General features: G+C 36.6%; 1 protein-coding gene across 1 annotated transcript; it reads left to right on the plus strand.

Moving 5' to 3' along the window:
• Positions 1–19,131: 19,131 nt before the first annotated feature.
• LOC131679888 (thioredoxin-like protein 1) lies at positions 19,132–19,904 on the plus strand. Its single transcript, XM_058960640.1, has 3 exons — positions 19,132–19,212; positions 19,421–19,604; positions 19,663–19,904. The coding sequence occupies exons 1-3, from the start codon at positions 19,132–19,134 to the stop codon at positions 19,902–19,904; spliced, it is 507 nt and encodes a 168-aa protein (XP_058816623.1).
• Positions 19,905–20,545: the final 641 nt, after the last annotated feature.

A 20,545-nucleotide genomic window follows, 5' to 3' on the forward strand; every position in this document is an offset into this window, starting at 1 on the left:
TCCGGAAGAAGGTCACATGAGGCTCGGTGGCCGTTTATAGCCATATATAGCCTTGAGCCGCGAAGTTGTTTTGTTTCGACATCCATCTCACCGAGCCATTGTCAGGGGGAATCATTTTTACATGTGCCTATAGCTCAATGCTCGTCAGCAACGATTAGCGATACTTATCTTTTATTTATAACGGTATCCAAGCGGCTCATAAGATGATACACACTGTCGCACCGCGTACACACAAAAGAAGAAAAAAATCCAAAACCTCGAAGAGGCGGAGAAGGGTAAAGATAACCTTGATAACGGATTAGCTAGCTTTGCTCTACTACGCCATATTGCACAGACTGAAAAAACGTCCACACGCTCTAAGAGTCACTGTGTGAATGGATTACTTTATTTATGTATTTTAAAAGCACACCATCGAAAATTTTATGAAATTGTGAAAAAAAAAACAAAATAGAAACAATTTTACGTCTACTTGTACAAGACTTTCCTTAAAACAGATCTCATGTAGGGGCTCATAATCTTCATACCAATATTATCGCTTATCACTTATCGTGTCCAACCATTGGAAATAAAAATAATGTAGCCTTTGTAGCACGAAATAACACAAAGTGCTTATTTTCACCATATTAGGTACTCACTCTTTCATTAATTAGTTGGCCTACAATCGATGGAATGCGTATTAATTAGCATCAACAGCTTTGCTTCGTTGTTAAGAACCAATATTATAACACAAATTCCCCGAAAACAGTGTAACGCTCGTGTTTGAGCGCGACGAAAACTCAAATTGAGTGCCCCAGTTGTCGCCATACCATTTGATCCAATGCGTTGAACAAAGATGGTTGACACTGCTCTAACCAACGGCTTCAAATGGATAGGGTGATATTAGTAACATGACGAAAATATGCCCATTACCCTATTTGAATCACAATCCATCAGCCGTGAACAGCTCACAAATATTTCCTTCTCGGCATTGAAAGGCCCTTTGAGAAGATACTTCGTTCACTTCAAACAGCTCAATGCGAACGATAATAAAACAAATCTGTAGCGGTCCATTTTTAAAAACTGTTCGGTTGGTTGGTACACCATATTGCTCGAGATGGGCTGATTTTTTTTACTTATTCGAGCTGTTTTCGAAAGATTTTTAAAACACATACACTTTTCGCTATTATTGCATGACATACACACTACAAAATTCTAGACAACATAGCTAAACACGTTCCGATGAAATGGAGAAGAAATGGAATACAGTAAACGAAATAAACATTCCAAATCTTAAACGACTTTTCTTCCGAAATTTTTCAAAGGTAAGTCGTTAGTCACGCCAAAATCTCGATTTAACTATTTAAAATTATCTAAAAGTTGCATAATTTATGCATATTATATGTTATTTTTACATCGAAATACAGTTATACAATGGTCGCATTCATTCATCGTTTTCTGCAACGAAGCTTTGCCTTACATGGTAAATAGTTGGTTTCGTTTATTTCACAAACTGAAAAAAGAGCGAACTGATGAAGGAAGATTTTTGTAATGTTATATTTAGTGTACATTGCATTGCACGTTCTGTTTTTACACAATCTCATGCCCAAAAGCAATCCTTTTTGAAAACTTGAAAGGAGCACAACACTCTCGAAAATCACTTCGCTGCTTACGAAGCTTACAAATATTCCATTTCTTCTGGCCTGAAAAATGAAATATACTCTCGTTTGAGCGAAGTTAAAAGTCCAGTACAACGCACTCTTATTTATCCAACCATTTAACGGGAGTTTATTAAAAATGAGAATGGTTTCAATACCTTTCTGTAACTAAAGCAAAGAGCTTAAAGTTTTTTCTCTCCAAGAGAATTGCTCTCTGGGCTCCCTAGAAATAGGTGGCATGTTTCTTTTCGCTCGAGTGCTGTCAGTTCAATCGAAGATGGCGTCGAAACAGCAAGCACTCCGCGAGCATGTTGTACGGTTTTACGAAACGCATGGGTGCTGTCAGTTCAATCGAATACGGCGTCGAAACAGCAAGCACTCCACGAGCGTGTTGTACGGTTTTACGAAACGCATGGTCATCGTGAAAAAAAATTTACTTTTGTGGTGGGCGTAGCGTAGTTGGTAAATCGATTGCCTTGTACGTAACATTCGAAGTAGCCTTTAGAAAATTACAGTTTATACAATTTTAAAGGGAGCAATCTTAGTATTTGAATGAGGATACATATGTTTCTTGAAAAATACGGAAGTTAGAGTTTTGGGATATTTTGTCCATAAACCCCCCTATTGTTAATAGCATTTCTGCTGTATGCTACAAATAATACATTTTTTTCAGTTTTTCCAATGTTCAATAATTCTGTACTGGTTGAGAACGGACTCCTGATTGGACGTAATGTATAAAGCAATTCTCTTCCGTCAAATATGGCGACGTTATTATTGATGAAATACAATATGTTTTTATTTCACTGTATTGGAATATATGCGCTACTATATAGAAGTACTGGTATTTCGACTTTAATTTTTTTGGTGAAATTCCTTTAAGAATGAAAGGTGGTTTTACTACATTAATGCGGAAAATATCCATTTCATTTTCATATGTCAAAAACATTGAAAATATGAAAATTTAAATAAAAAAATATGCAACTTCATTTCTTAATACATTTTAATTCCATTTTTTCAATTAACTGAAGGGTTGCTAGAATAAAAGTTTACCTATTATTTCAGTAGAACGTTTTTGAATGTATAATGTTTGTCTTAAAATGTACGGAATGTTACTAATATAAAATGCAAAAGTTGCTTTTTTTCATAAACATTACATTCTGAGGAGTCTCTTAAAGTTAAATTTCGTGTGAATAAGAATAACATTTTATTATGTATGGTTATACAAATGAACAATTTTTCAACACTATTTTTGGCACAAATAGGCTCATCACCCTATGTGTTGGGAAGTGCCTTATTAAAAGAAATAAAAGGAAGCGTCAGAACTAGAACCAACAAACATTTATTCTCTTTGTTTATTCTTCTTGTTTATGTTTATTGCCTTCACCAGCAGGCCCCTTCGCCCCAATGGTGGTTGCTTAAACTAATTACAGTTTAAAATTGCCAACATTATCGCTTTTATCGCATTCCGCGTCCGGTTGAAGTCAAAGGCCGTCGCCACACTTTTAAAAATTCGCTGGAGTCCGGTTACAGCGCTCTGGCAACCATAGTTGGTTCTCCTGAACGGAACTCGCAGAAGAGAGTTATTACGTAGAGCTCGAACGCGGGCTTGAAGATCCAGAAGTCCGAGGATTGTAGGGCAATCCACTCTGGCAGAGAATAAGTCCGAGACGAACAGGGCTCGAGAGCAGTCCCTCCGAATGCTGAGTGTATCGAGCTGTATTAGCTGGCAACGGTTTTCATAGTTCGGCAGCTGAAATCTGTTTCGCCGTGGGAGATGCCGAAGCGTATGAACCTGCGTTGGACAGCCTCGACTCTGTCAATCCCGTTCTGGTAGTACGGATTCCAAACATCTGAACAATATTTTAACGTTGGGCGGACCAACGCGCAGTAAAGCGATTTAAGACAATATACGTCCCTGCAGCTTTTCGCTATTCGTAAGATGAACCCAAGCTGTCGTGATGCCTTATCCACGATGTATGAAGTATGTAATTTGAACGTTAGTGCTGAATCCATAATTACTCCGAGATCTTTGATGTGAAAGTGTCTTGGAATGCTCGAGCCGAAGAAATGGTAGTTAAACTGAGTCGGATGGCGTTTCCGCGTGAACGTAACGATTGAGAATTTGCTCGGGTTTAAAACCATTCTGTTTAGATCACACCACCTACTAAAGCTTTCAGCAGCGATCACAAGTAAACAATGGCGGGTCTTCGATCAAAAGTCGTGCAAACCAAAAATGTTGCCCAATCTTGCTAAAAACTACATGTGAAGATAATTTTGGGGTGCTGAGCTCATTTTTCTTGTCAAAAGTTATAAAAGATAAGATAAATTTTCCCATACAGTGTTATCGAACTTTTCTTATAAGCATAACACCATTTTATGATTAATATCTTTCTACTGATCAGATATAACTGAAACTAGATATAACAACATAATATTTGGATAAAACTACTTTCAATCTCTACAAAAAGCGTTTGTTTACGTTTTATTCCATTGCTATTTTTCACTAATTACCATGCTCCTCCATGTCAGCAAACATTTGAAAATGTCGATTTTACACCCCTCCGAGCGAAACGAGACCTTAATATTCGAATGGTTGAGACGATTTCCCATAGAATGTGTAATAAGTGAGCATTCCGAACTGTTTCACCTGATTGTACGGAATACATTTGTGAGAAAAGAGTTTGCTATCAACCCACTTGAGATATGGTCAAGGCTTCTGTCTGTCACGTTACATTTTTACTCATATTTCATAAGATAAGTCAGCAAAAACAATAAAACCATATTCTATCACAACTGCACATTATTAAGGTCACTAAACCGCACATTTTTTCTACAGAACGTTTTTTTCTATCATGAACCGTTTTCACTTTATTGTCATTTTGATACGTCTGTCACGTTACACAATTTTCGCAGTTAGTTTGGAGGTTGCCCGACTAAATAGAAAAAGTCTGTTCCGTTGGCCCCCAAATTTGCATGAAAACAGTTTTAAGTTGAAGCTTAGAAAGCAAGGAAGAGTTTGAAATATAGTTTTCCTGAAGAAAAACTTTGTTTTCGATTTTATGGAGTATTCTCAATGATCTGTCACGTTACAACCAGAATCTGTCACGTTACAGTTCTGCATTTTCATTGAAGCAAGGATATCAAGACAATCGTACACATATCATCCTTAATCTAGGAACTGAGTATTACCGGGAAATTTCATGTTTATTTTGAAAAACATATTGGTTTTGATGAACAAGCGTAAAAACCTTTGAAAAGGTAGTAATTTCACGAAGAAACATATTATGTCGAAAGAAAATCCAAAATAACTTGAAAACACTTGCATTTTGAAGGATAATTTTTCGTGAGCATTTTGAATTGAAAACCCATTTTGAAATACATTCTATAACTAAATTACTTAAAGAAGAAAAAATTAAATGAAAGTTCAAAATTAAAAGAATTATTGAAATATGTTAAAACTTTTTATTGTTATTTTCTCTACGATACAATTATAGTTTTTTTATTTGCAATTAAATTTTAAACGTGTTATGTTTTTTGCGTTTGGTATTTGTGAGTAATTTATTAAAAGGGCGTATTTTCACTACTAGATATTTTTGTTGAAAAAAATCAAAATATTTCGAAAAAAATTTCTTAAGAGCATTTTGCTTCGAAATTATATTTAGGTTAGACATTGTATGCATGCTGTTGGTGTGGTCCACAAAACTTTTTTGAATTTTTGATTTGTCACGTTACAAGTTATTTGGTTTCCATTACTTCACAACTGAAAATTAGCAATAATCCATATTCATCAAAATTTTTCAAGCAATGTCATCAAATTTAAATTAGACTACGATAAAAAAATGTGGTTGCAAGCAAAAAGTTGAAAATATGGATTTTGTTTACCTTTTTATCTCCTTACGGTATTTAAGTCACTTTCAGGTCATGCAATTAGCATCAACAAACTTTCAGGGGACGGGCATAGCGTAGTTGGTAAATCGATTGCCTTGTACGCAGCTCACCTGGGTTCGATTCCCAACCCCGCACATAGGGTTAGAGATTTTTCCAAAAGAGATTTCTCTATCCCGAAAAGAGGCGAATGACCCTAAGGTTAAAACCTCTATAATTAAAAATAAAAAAAAAACTTTCATAAATGACAGACATGAATTTTTTTTCTGGGATCACTATTCATATTTTTTAATATTAGAGGTTATATACATATGGAAAACAAACAGTTTGACGCAAAATTTGATAAAAAATAATTTCGCCTGTGGTTGCCATTTTCGGAGCCTTGACCATATATTAGTAATAAAATTACATAGTTCGAATCAAATTTGGCCAACATGTTGAAATGATCAACAAAGCTCCCTAAATGCCTTTTAAAATGAAACTAGTTGTGCTTAAATCTGATTAAAATTGAAAGAGCAACATGTTTTTGAAGTGAGAATATATAGTGTGATTTTGAAAATGAATTTCAGTAGAATTGTCTGACATAGCGATGTTTAAATTGCTATTAAAAATCTAATTCTCAATCGGTTGTCACAAAATTAAAAAAAAAAATGTCGTTCAATGCTTAAGAAACCTAGGAAAAATAAAAATAACAATATTTGAAACATAGGTTTTGTCCGATCGCCGGCCACTGTGCAGCATGGAGACACTGCCCAAGTAACCAAAAGTTCGTATAAGGGAGCTGCATAAGCTTCTCGTTTTAAGTAATTTTTCAGTACGTTTTATGTTCTACTAGCTAATACCCATCGCGCGTTGCTGCGACTTTCAATGAAATATGAGGAAAACACAATTTGTTCCGAAGCGCCATCTGGCGGGCAGATAATCTCTAACTAATAGCACACAAACACGCCCCATACCAAATACCTACTGTGTGCAAATTTTTACGGAAATCGGTTAAGCCGTTTGGGAGTCTATAAATCATATACATACAAACTTTGACTTTTATATATATATATATATATATATATATATATATATATATATATATATATATATATATATATATATAGATAGATAGATAGATAGATTAGTGGCTTAAGCAGCTTTCAAGTTCCATTAAAGCTTAAGCAGCTTGAAAGTTCGCTAAGAACTTTATGTGAACTTTAAAGTGTGCTTTTTAAGTATTATCCGAACTTCTGGTTGCTTGGGTGGTATGTGTTACTCAAGCTATCTCTGCATTGTGCAACCAACAACGTTCAGCTATGTGGTTCGATACTGTAATGCGCAAGTATGAGGTTATTTGAACACTAACGAATCATTTCGGCAGCTTTTCGCTCATAGTTCGAGAGTGGAAAACCAGATGCATTTACGCTCCCGATGATTCGTTTTGGGTGTAGTAATATCATAGTACGTTAACAATAATTTTGGATTCCAATACTTTTGGTAATTCCAGGTAAATTATGTATGTTAAAAATAGGTAGAGCTAAATTTCCAATGGATTACAAATGACCTATTCGAGATATGAGGTGTTTGGAATAGCTCCAAAGTCAAGATCTAGACTCTGCACTCCTTCGTCAGGTGACCCAAAAATCATGCACTAAGATCGTTTCGATCTTCATTCTTCAATCGTAAATCTTCAAACTAGTTTCAAACTATATAGTGACAGTAAAAGACATTAGTTGAAAGAGATCATTTCATTGCAAATTTACAGGAGATTGAAGCTAACGACGGGCAATCTACTCACTCCTTACCTAGTCAAAAAAATAATGTTAAGTTAATCTTAAGTCTGTGATCTAATGGTTGCTTTTGCCTGCAATCAAGGTGTAAACTGTGCACATACGAGCTAAATCAAAAATAGCATTAAAAAGCTGATGATCACACTGAAAATAAGCTAAGAAACTGAATTTTCCCTTGAGCTCTGGCCAAGTGCCAACGGGCACAGTTGTTCGAATTGCCGAAGAAGGGAAAATCTAAAAAAATGCAATCTTGGTCGTTAAACATGTTCTGCCGCTTCGTACCTACTGCTTTCTCCGTTGAATCCACTAACTAATCCAATAATACGACTGGAAGTTGCTGTTTTATGTCCCCGCCGAACGTTACGAACCGTTATGACATTGCTTTTTATGGCAAAACAATATTTTTTCCACATCCCGGTAACAGCTTTATACACCTGAAGTGATGGAACGATTTCGAGACCGGATGCCATTCCGTCATTTCGTCGACACAACGCTCGACGAAAATTGTTTGAGCGCTTTATTGTTGTTGGTGCGCTCGAAAGTGTCAACCAACAATTGACTGTTGCGGTAAAGTTTAAATTGCTATTAAAGTTTGGCACCGTGCCGAAGCGGTATTAATTCGATAACCGCTACGGGAGTGAAAATAAGAATTAAGGAAATGTTTGAACTTAACAGCAAAAAAGTCAACTAAGATTTACGGATTATGGAAAAAAATCAAAATTATTTCCTCATTTTGCAATTAGTGACTTAATGAAATTAGTTAGGGATCGCATATGTATTAATAAGATTTCATAGTTCTTGGGGATTTTTTTTATTTTAGTTTTCTTACTTCATTACATAGTTTCGTTTATCTTGATAGCTGTTTATTAAAAAATTGAAACACGTCGTTTTCATTTTTGACAGTGCACTACACCGCACAGTGGCACGACGAGTGACAAAACCCCAAAAATCAATGTATTGTAGTTCTAAAATATTTATTTTTTCTCTTGGTTCGAACAAAAGTATCTCAAAATTTTACGATCATCGGAATTTTTCACATGTCGTTGAAGCAAGTGATGTCGATGATTTCTATTCAATTCGTTTCCATAGAATTGTTCGCACCTTCAAACTTTAAATGGCGATATATCAAGAGTTACATGGCCGATTGTAATAGTTTTAAGTTTTTTGGAAAGAAAAATGAATATACTATATGAGATTTTTGTACAGAAATCATTTACCTTTGTTCTGTATTAAGAAAAAGCAATTGAAAAATTTAATGTCGTTTCAGTAATTTATCTTTATACCTCTTCTAATTTTTGAGATGGTCTCCCACGGGTCAGTTATCATGAATCTGACTCCAAATTTAGTGTAGTTTCAAGATATATAGGCCTCATCTTGCGCATTTTTGCGCCGAAGTAGTTATGCAGTCGGATCTCCTACTACGCGGATTCCTACAACGCGGCTTCCTACTGCGCGGATTCGTACTGCGCGGTACCCGCGTTGTAGGATACCCATAGCTTATGGGATTTCGACTAATTGGGGCTGTGGCCGTTTATTTCGTCTGTGTCAACATGTAGCGCCATACTTTCTTTGGCAAAGTTGTTGTACTCACTTGGGCCTACAACTTAGAGTAATTTGGTATCCAATTAGTTGCGAACTATGCCGCCAGGGGTGCTATGAAGAAAGTGTAAATAAATCGAAATTCTCGTCGTAAATTCGACTATCATCAAATGGATTCAATGTCAAATATATCAAGACCCTGTTTATTTTGAAAGGTGGTGTCTTCGGGGAATTTATAAAAGAAGTCCAGAGCTTCTGAATGGTAGAAAGTATACCTCGCAATTACCCCACCAGGCGGCGCTAGTGCTAATGCAAATATTCAACACAGGGAAAATGTACTTTTGCATATAAAATATTCAAAATAATCCATAAAGAATTGTAAAACGATCCATAAAAAAGTTGTCAATGTTCCATAAAACAAAACTGAAAATCCATAAAACTGTGAGAATGATCCATACAAAAGGGTGATTTGATCCATAGATTTGGTAAAATTGAACCATAAAATGGTCTCAAAAGAGCACTAAAATAGTAATAAAAGAGCAATTAAAATGAACCAATGCCCCATAAAAATATTGGAAATGTTCCATAAAATGATACATTTTGCGCCATAAATTAACTGACATTGATCCATAGAATATTAACAATGTACATTAAAACACGTCGGTATGTTCCATAATATCGACAAAAATGTTCCACGGTATTACAAAATGGAGCAATAAAATGTCAGAAAAAGTTCCATAAATTTGATAAAAATGTTTGCTAAATAATTTTTTTTGGTCCATAGAAGATGTAAAAATGAACATTAGAAATGATTCATATATCGAACGAAATTATGATTCATGGATATTTACAAAACGATCCATAAGAAAAGAAAATGTAAAACGACCCATTAATATGTGCTTATGCATTAGAAAAAATAAATTTAATGAATTCATGCGAAATTTTATGGTAAACTTAAAAAATAAGTTGTGCTTAATAATTCTCATAACAGTGACAGTGTGATGCGGCTTGGCCGCATATCCGAGGCCAAGGATCCGAAGCGGCGCAAAGCCGCTGAGGATCCGTTGGACGAGGCATTGATTAACCCGTAGCTGGAATTGCAGGCAAACCTGTGGTCCTCTCGTTTTCCCGGTTTACTTAAACATAGGGGCTATAGCTAGTTAAAAGCCGACTGAGCGGCAGCGAAGTCGGACAGTGCACAAGAAAGCGATGTGGCGTAGCCACATTAGTCAGTGTTCGTGTATAAAGTGTCCGTTTTCGCTTCAGATAGTTATTCAAATAGTATTTGAGACTCATGCCAGCCTGTGTAGGTGGTCTAATAACACTCAGCGCTCTAATATCATAAATACCCTGACGTTTAAAGAGTTGCCATAATGATTTCAGGTTAGCTAAGGTCAGTTAGCTGACTAGTTGGGTACGGAAGCTGAAGTTTAACTATAATGTATGCATTGTTTGTTGTAGTTTGACATTACAACCAAATGTAATAAACTTTATTATTAGTTCGAATAGCAAAAATTTCGCATGAATTCATTAAATTTAATTTTTCTGGTGAATAAGCACATATTAATGAATCGTTTAACATTTTATTTTTCTATGGATCGTTTTGTAAATATCCATGAACCATAATTTAACGTTCGATATATGAATCATTTCTAATGTTCATTTTTACATCTTCTATGGACCAAGAAAAATTATTTAGCAAACATTTTCATCAAATTTATGGAACTTTTTCTGACATTTTATTGCTCCATTTTGTAATACCGTGGAACACTGTTGTCGATATTATGGAACATATCGACGTGTTTTAATGTACATTGTTAATATTCTATGGATCAATGTCAGTTAATTTATGGCGCAAAATGTATCATTTTATGGAACATTTCCAATATTTTTATGGGGCATTGGTTCATTTTAATTGCTCTTTTATTACTATTTTAGTGCTCTTTTGCGATTATTTTATGGTTCAATTTTACATAATCTATGGATCAAATCACCCTTTTTTATGGATCATTCACACTTTTTTATGGATTTTCAGTTTTGTTTTATGGAACATGGACAACTTTTTATGGATCGTTTTTCAATTTTTTATGGATCATTTTTGTTGTTTTAGCGGCGCAAACTTAGGGCTGCCTTCAACACATGTTAAAATAATTCCATATCTCAACATCGTAATTAGATAGAGTAGTACTGACTTCAGCAAAGTTGCTCGAGAGGTCGAGGACTACCCGACGGTAACAGATTAGTTTGGAATACTCTCACTATGCGGCGCTAGTGAGCGTAGAAGCTTTCAACATATGGTAAATTATGATATATCTCAAAAGTCTAATAACTTGGTAAAATGGTGTTTTCGGCTAAGTTCTCAAGGAGGTCAAAGTCTACTAGATTATAGATAGATTAAATTGGAATGGACCCGCCAGGCGGCGCTAGTGAACATTTTCTTTCAAAGCATGTATCTCGAGATCATGATCATTTGGAAGGGTGGTGTCTTTGGCAATACTCATAGGCAGGTCGAGCTATGTCCTACGACGAACAAATTAGTTCAGAACTCGCCCACTAGATGGCGCTAATGAAAACGAAACTTTCATAACATTATTATTTCTAAAGTCTGATAATTTAGGAAAACGCTGTTTTTGGTAAAGTTCTCCAGGGCGACAAGTGCTGTTTGACAATGTATAGAAAGAATTTCGATTTTACCCACTAGATGACGCTAGTGAGCATGAATTTTTCCTTCAATTTCTGCATCTCAATATAAAGGCAGTTTAAAAAGGTGGTATTTTCAACAAAATTGCTCGAGTGGTCGAGGATTACCCAACGGTAACAGATTAGTTTACAATACTCTCACTATGCGGCGCTAGTGAGCGTAGAAGTTTTCAGCATGTAGTAGATAATGATATATATGTTTTTGAACATACCCATATGGAGACGCCCTGTATCTCATGAATCTTCTTACAAATTAGTTGCCTGCTCGACATCATATTACTGAAAAATTAGCAATTTTTACTAGTTTTGGCAACCATTTCTGCTATCCGATGTTATTGACTATTATTATTAACGTGTATATTAACCCTTTAACGACCAACACCTTCAAATGGGTTTACATAAAAGTAGTAAAAAAAGAATTATTGAATTTCAAAACTGATAGCAGAAATGGATTCAGCGACCCAAAATTAGTTAAAAATCCAATTTTTAGCCACATAAACCAATTTTTATAATTTTGTCACAAGTTTGTATGGGGAGGTGCCACTGTGCACTGGTGTAGTCGGTGCTACACTCATTCTAACTTGGGTGTAATCGGTCTGTCTTTTTTTGCACTACACCGGTGTAGCACCAAGAAAAAACGAAAACGGTATAAATTCCATTAAATTGTTATTATCAATTGTTGCGTATCGTTAGTAACGAAATTGATTCGATATTTCATTTTTAAATTCACACTTCCAGTAGAATCCAACGCAACCGAGATTCAAATTCAAAGCCTCCCCAAATCATTCACTTTTAAGTTGGCGGAATTTTCATGCAAATACGAACGTTTTTATTTCAAATCGATACTTTTTCAATCACTAACCAACACTACCTTCTTTTCTGTAGATGTCAGTTTAGGTTAAAAGATGACATTATCGAGCATGCACGAAGAGCGCACGAAGAATGTTCAGCGTATTTTTGATCGAAAAACTGTCCCCCAACGCAGATATATTCACATCGACAATGAAGAAGAAAATGAATGGAGAATGATGGAGAGGATGGAAAGAATGAACGGCACCATTCGAACAACTGCAACTTTAACATAATGGGATATGAAATGCTGTTTTTTTTTCAAGTTCAAATAAACCTATCACCAATTGGCAGCTCTCTCGTTACTACATTTATGTTCAACACCAATCTAGAATTCATTTAGTTTAGGTTTGTGATGGGAAAGCCAGTCGGCGAAGAGAAAGTTTAGGCGAACATATATTTTCCGACATGATGCTGACATACCAAGCTTCTCGTGTGGGAAGCGCGATTTCCTGCGGGAATACATCTCCAAACTATTCTGCTGGTGAGTAATTTTATTCTGGAAACCAAATGTCTTCCAATTGATCATAGCTGGTATTCGGGTAGCTTTGGGATGATATAAGAGATGTGTAGTATGTGTACATTTCACCAAGGCACTTTCTGAAATATAACAAAACTTTTGGGGAATGTTTTGTTCGTATATATTGCGACGCTCTTTAGATGGGAGTGAAACTAACACTCATTTTCTTGTATGTCAGTCATTTTTTGCTAAGCGAGATTCGAAGGCTAAAGTTTGGTTTACCTAGTGCTAAAATTATGGAAGGATGGAGAGCGGAAATGATTTTTATTCTGCATATCAAATGTTAGAGCAATATGTGAGTGGATTCAAAAGAACACTGAAATGTTAGTTCAATTATATCTATAGTGTATGCATTCGATAAACAATTATTACAGCTTTGAAGCACGACGGTTAAAACGGTATTTCCGTTTAGCATTATCCGCACTAGATGAATTGAGCACCATGTACTAGCGTTCACACCACTGCAGATTGGTCCGAATTCAAAATTTAGGATGGTATTAACTATCTATAAATAAATTGCTGGTCCTAGCGCTTCATTCTCTTGGGAATCAATGAGATCCAGAAAGATGTCGAATGAGGTATACACTGGTGGAAATGTATGTAACGCCAGATCCGTTATTGTAGTTTTTGGCAATGTTCTTAAACGAAAATATTTTGCGACTATGTTTTTGGAATCTTAGTACGATTATTAAAGATTTATTGATAAATTGTAAATTAAAAAATAAGTTCTGTATAAAGTGTTGGTTGGTTGGTTCGTTTGATAATTTTTAGGTGGAAATATGTAAATCGCCACTTTGAAGAAAAAAAAAATATTTATCAATTTTATTTTCGAAAAAAAAGCTGAAGTAAATATGATTAGTAGTAGATTTCTTCAGAATAACTTCTTGCAACCGCCTTAGCATAGATAGAATGAGAGATTTTATCATGTTCGGATTAATTTCAGCCCACTCGTCGATGTTAGCTTTTTTCAGCTGCTTAACGGTGTCAAATGTCCTACCCTGCCCGATCAGAATCACATATCAGAAATATTTCAAAACTGTATCTCGCATTGTTACTGGTTATAAATTTCTGTTATTTTAACTACTAACGAGACCTAATTTATAACACAATATGTGTTCTGTTATAATCTTGTTATTTCATTGTGATCGGGTGAGCATACAGATTCGTCCACAGAATTCCCCAAGCATTTTCGATGGGATTTCAGTCTGGACTACATGCTGGTCAGTCCATAACAGGAATGTTGTGGGCCATCCGAAAGTTCTTGGTGTTAGTGACTGCATGACATGAAGCATTATCTTGCTGAAAAACAATATTATCACCCATCACGTCTTCTGTGAAAGGAATTAGAACCTCTTCCAACAATTCGCAGTGCTTCTCGGAGTTCATTCGTGTCGATATGAAGCATATTGAAGTTTTTCCTGCATCACTAATGCCTGCGCAAACCATTAAAGTCCCTCCTCCGAAGTTGCGAGATTCTCTTGAAGTTTTTTTGCGCTTATCTTGCCAACAATCGCCGGATCCATCAGGTTCGTCCAAATAGATTTTTTTTCATCGCTAGAACAGGTCTAGACCACTCTTCATCCCAGAATTCTCGGCGAAATTTAACCGCACTTGCCGTAGACATTGTCGAGGTACAGGAACGGTTTTGGTATAGGTTCGCGTTCGAATTCAGAACCTACCGGATACGAATGTTCATTTCTGCTTTAATTTTTGCAGACGAAAGCTTTGATTCAACAGCGAGATGCCGTTTATATCTGTCGAATATATTTTGCGACGGCATCTCTACTCTGATTTGTTCTACGAGCTGTCTCGCGGAGAGAAAATCCTTCCTCCGATAAAATATCGATTTTGCCACGCTCTTTCTCCGTTAATATCGTTCTTTTCGGCATGGTTCTTGAAAATTTGGAAAATAACACAATTAAAAGCGGTTTACAATATCGCCTTGAAGGCAAAAGGAAGGCAAAGTTACAGGGAATTTTATAAGTATTTTGAAAAACCGATTGTTTACTATTCTCCCGAAAATCATTCCCTAGAAAGCCATTCCCCAGAATTCCACCCTCCAGAATACCATCCCCCAGACTATACTACTTCCCAGAAAGTCATTTCCCAGAATGTACCATTCCCAGAATTCCATCCCCCAGAATGCACCATTTTCCAGAAAGTCCTTCCCCAGAAAAGCTTTATTTTTTATTGATTTGATCTTTTTAACTTACTAGAGTTGTGATTCGCTGGATGGTCACTTTTGAACTGAATCGCGTTTTAGTTGGACATCTGCAAGTTGGACCATTGTCCACTTAAAAAGCATTTTAAATCGCCTTGACAATCAAACTGAAAATAATCAGAGATGTGAACAGAAGCATTTACACTACAAACGTCTCCTTTGGATGGCTTTGTACGTCTGTCAGTCGGTCCAACTAACGAATCACGACTGTACTCGTTCCCACTACCATCAAACGATATTCTTCGCTTTCGATTCGTGCAAATTCCACACAAAATAAAATACCGAATGTTACAAATGTTTTCCGTAGAAAGAACTATTGTCCAGGAAACATGTAGAACAAATTGCAGAATCTAATACAGGTGTGTTTTGAGAGACATTGGGCAACAATTATAGGAAGCAGTAGCGCTTCTTCATAGGATTCAAAAGAATGAAATAGTGTTATGTAAATAAGGTTATATGGTGAAACCAAAACTTTGTGCATTATCGAAGAAATTGAAGTGATGTGGTGTTAAGTTGTTGAAAGCCGCCGAAAGCGGTGGCTCCTCGCAAGTAAACCAGTTATCCATTCGCTTACCTGATTTACTCAAACATAGAAATTGATTCCTTCTTTCAAACATGAGTAGTTCATTGAATTTTCATGAAAATGACTCTTTACGTCTGCCCAGTTTACACTTGAAGAATTGTCCCAACTTTTGAGCAAGACTATCCTGTTCGGTATAAAAGTCTTTTGGCATAACATCGTCTGACATGAGACATTATATGGTAGTTGGCCATTTGACATAACAGTCGTGTAGCATAAGCACAGACAAACAGACATAACACTATGATTAATTCCTTAAAAATATCTATTCACCCTAAACACTAACACTATTCTAAAAACACTACATACGCTTAGTCTACTTTCTACTTCTGCCCAAGTCAGACGTACAATCGAACCAAGTGGACAACAACTAGCAACCTCTCGATCTAGTGTGCATTGTCTCGAGAACAAAGGAAACTTTTAATTTATTCTTGCCATCATGAGTAAAGTTGACGAAAAATCTCTGCTCCGACCCAACGCAGCGGTCGTTGACTTTAAATTCTGTTCAATAAGATTGAGTTTTCGTGAAGTGGAATACCTGCTGAAGGTGAAGATGCAGCTAAAGCTCAAGGAGGTTATGTATCTACAGTATCATCATCTTCGCAATGTAGTGCTCATATCATTCAACACGTTAGCACAAGCCGAACGTTTCATTTTGCAGAACAACTTGAAGCACGTGGCTAAAAGTGATAAAGTTGGAATTAAGATTCCCGTGTATATAGAAAAAGACTATGTAGATGTAAAATTACATGACCTATCACCACGTACCCCTCCTGATCTAATCGCAAAATACATGTCGCAATACGGAGAAGTAGAATCCGTTACACGTGATACGTGGAGAAATTTCTTCCCGGGTACACCTAACGGTGTTCTTGTGGTGAGGATGCAGATCGAAAGACCTATCCCCTCCCACTTGACTATAAAACTTAAAACCCACGAAGGTACTATTCATCAAACTACGTTATGCACCCATGAGGGGCAAACTCCTACGTGCAAGTATTGTAATCAGACAGCACACCACGGACAACCTTGCGCGGAAGATACAGAGGAGAATGTATCGCTACCGATTGCCAACGAATCCACGGAAAACCAACCCAAAAAAGAATTTTCAATACCAATACCTGAACCACAAACGGTTGCCAAATTTGTGGCAGCTGTTCAGTCCATATTGACAACTGCCAAAGCAGCATCCAGCACCCCTGAAACAACTGTAAGTAACATCGGTGATGAAGATAATAAGAATGACGACGGATTTACATTGGTCACCCGTAAGTGCAAGAAGCAGGAAAGAACATCTGGTCGCGAGCACCAAGGCACTTTTAACGATGATGACCTTGATACAGACGACAGGAGAGAATTAAACGGTCCCCATGACGCAGTAGGCGAGCCGCGAAAGAAGGTCTCCGCTCGCAATAAAAAGTTGCGCGCACGAGATCCAACGGACAAACAATAATATTTGTTATTTTTATTTTTTACATATTGTAAACACATAAAAGATCCACGGCTCCGTTAAGCTACCGCTATGAGCCGTGTCAAATAAACGAAATAAAAAAAAAAGAAAAAAAAAAACTATACACGCTTCTAACCACTCATTTACAAACTCTCAGATCCAGGAACTTTTTATTACTAGTGGTCTATCCCGTATACTTACGCGTATATCAGTGGAGCCATATATGGATTATAATCGTAAATGCTATCACTGTCCCAAATAAAAATATATTCAAAATGACCGCTAACATTGGCGAAGAATTGTTGTCGAGTATCATATCTGTTAGTCTGTGGTATAAGTACCATTTGGCATAAGGTATGAAAATACTTCTGAATGTATTTTGGGTAGATCGTAAATTTGCGTACGAAACATTTCTAATGCAAAAGAAAGATACATCTCGACAAACATATGATTACGGCGTTAAAGCCAACTGTCAAATTTCACTTTTAGCGAAAATTCTGGACAAACCGTTATTCTCCAACCATTTGTATAAACCTATCAGGCGAAAATATGACAAATTTGCGTGCAAGAGTTATTTGGCATACAAAATCAAATAACTGCTCATGATTGATAGAAGGATCCTTATGATCGAGTAAACCGGTTATACGAGTGGATAACAGGTTTGCTTGCGAGGGGCAGCTACACTCGGCGGCATGTCATCAACAGCTTTACACCGCATCAGTTCCTTGAATTATGTAATGCTCTTAGGCTCCACCACAAAAAAATGATTACTTTCTGGGGAATGGTATACAACCGAAAAACCTATTCTGCCCATGATCGTATATCAGTCAGATAAAGATAGGAAATCCCATAGAAAACAGGACAAATATACGATCATAGGCACACTGATAATATAACTTCGTAAATATAATGAAATCGATCATGCAATGCACGAATTCATTCGTTGTTTTCTGCAACGAAGTACCTTCGTGTATTGTAACTAGTAGGTTTCGTTCATTTCATGAAAAAGAATAGCCGCTTGGTGAACGAAGGCTTTCGTAAATTTTACACGTTTAATATACACTGCACGAATGTAATCGTTGATAACACTATTTTTCGTGAATGAAACGAAATGTTTCGTTTATTTTAATAAACGTTTGTGTATAATACGAACGATTTCATTACTAACACGAATTTATTTCGTTCATTTATTTCGTATTCATTATTTTTGCAATCGATATTTTAGGATCGATGTTTGACGACAACGATTTTTTAACTAACTAAAAGAATCGATCTGGCAAAATCGATTTTATTTGAACCTGCTTACCTGTATTGAGGACTAGAAAGATGATGGAAATGGACGCTTGATGAACACAAATTTCAGTAAATTTTACTTATCTAGTGTACATGGCGCGAATGAAACGAAATGATTCGTTTGTTTCAATAAATGTTTGCGTATATTACGAACGACTTCGTCGCACGAATTCATTTCGTTTATTTTAGAAAAGTTTTCGTGTTTGTTAGCCTCTTATTGTTTTCAGTCGATCTTTTGGGATCGATGTTTGACAACTTCGATTTTTTTTTAATTTAAAAAAATCGATGTGGCCAAATCGATTTTACTGTGGTGTGAAGAAATGGCCGCTTGATGAACGAAAGTTTTCGTAAATTTTACTTATTTAGTGTACATTGCACGAATGTTGTCGTTGAAAACGACATTATTTTTCGTGAATGAAACGAAATGTTTTGCTTATTTTAATAAACATTTGTGTATATTACGAACAATCTCGTTGGTCGCACGAATTCATTTCGTTCATCTAAGAGAAGTTTTCGTAATCATCTTTCATCGTTCATCTCTCGTCATTCTCGAATAATTAAATTTTGTGAGGAGTAAAGTGCATAACGTTAAAAGTTAATTAAGTAGTTAATTTATCCGGGTAAAATAGTGGCCCTGTAAGTAGAATCTTCATCTAACCGATAGCAGCGCAAGAAACTATACAGCATGGCTGTTAAAACAATCACCGATGAAGCTCACTTCCAAACCGAACTAGCCGTAGCAGAAGGAAAATTGGTCGTTGTGGATGTACCGAAACGGCACCGTCACAGGGCATGTCGACCATGTCAATGTTTATTTCCTACCGAACCAGAACAAAGATTGACAGGATGCAGGGTGCAGACATTACTGGACTTGAAGCCAAAATACAGAAACATTACGTCGCCAGCTTGTATGAATCTGGAGAAGATTACGGTCATGGACATATTGAACACTTGAATTGAACACCTTCATCCAGAAGAACCAGTGCGAATGTTTGAACGAATCGAACGACCACCCGATGGTGAATGCGCTCAGTTCCAGCGGTGGTCATCTGGTGTCCGATTGTGACGAACAGTTGATCATTTCGATTACCTTTAATCAGCTGGTTAAAATCAGTGCCATCAAGTTCAAAGCACCGCCCTCTCACGGACCGAAAAAAGGTGAGAATCTTTATCAATCAACTAAGCACCATCGATTTCGATATGGCCGAATCACAAGTTTCGGTGCAGGATCTGGTACTAGGGCAGAAGGATCTTGTGTCGGGATCGCCGATTCCGTTGCACTCCGTTAAATTTCTGAACGTGCAGAATATGCAGCTGTTCGTGAAGGATAACCGTTCTGGTGACGAGACGACCATTATCGATCATTTGGCCTTCATCGGGTCACCGATTGCAACGACTAAGATGGATGACTTCCAGCGAGTGGCTGGGAAGAAGGGTGAAAGCCACCAGATTGTTTGAGCCGCCGGGAGAAGGATGGTTAGAACCCGGTGGATAGGTGCGGTGACGAATATGTTTGATCGTATATTTAAAAGGTTAAAGATAGTGATGCGCGTTAACTTGTTCTTTTTATAAATTGTTCAATAAAATAATGAGCAGGAAAAATGGCATATTATTTTGATATTGCTCCGGCAGAGAAAAACTCAATCTTATTCATACAAAACCAACGAGCAGTTCGCGATGGCTCAGCTGATTCCGTACAGCTCCGGATTCTGGATCAACTGGAAACGAAAGAGGTTCAGGAAATCTTCCTGAAACCGGCGGGCACGGATACGGCTACTAAATAGTCGGACTGAGACCGTCGTGATGAATTGTTGACGTATTCTACCTCTATTGAAAAGCTTTTTCGACGTTGACGGTTTGACGAATAGTACTCGTAAATATTACAAAGATGTTCGTATATAGCAGCGAATAATTCGTTTGCCGAATGAAGCTATTTCGTAATAAGCCAACGAAAGTCGTTTCGTGGTATTCACGAAAAATTCGTAACAAAAAATAAAAATGTTTCAATAGAACTACGAATGATTCATCATATGTACGAAAAAATTCGTTTATTCTATGAAAATTGTCTGTACGAAGCAAATTCCTGGCGATTTACGAAT

Source organism: Topomyia yanbarensis, chromosome 2 (genome assembly GCF_030247195.1).
Source record: "Topomyia yanbarensis strain Yona2022 chromosome 2, ASM3024719v1, whole genome shotgun sequence".
NCBI lineage: Eukaryota > Metazoa > Arthropoda > Insecta > Diptera > Culicidae > Topomyia > Topomyia yanbarensis.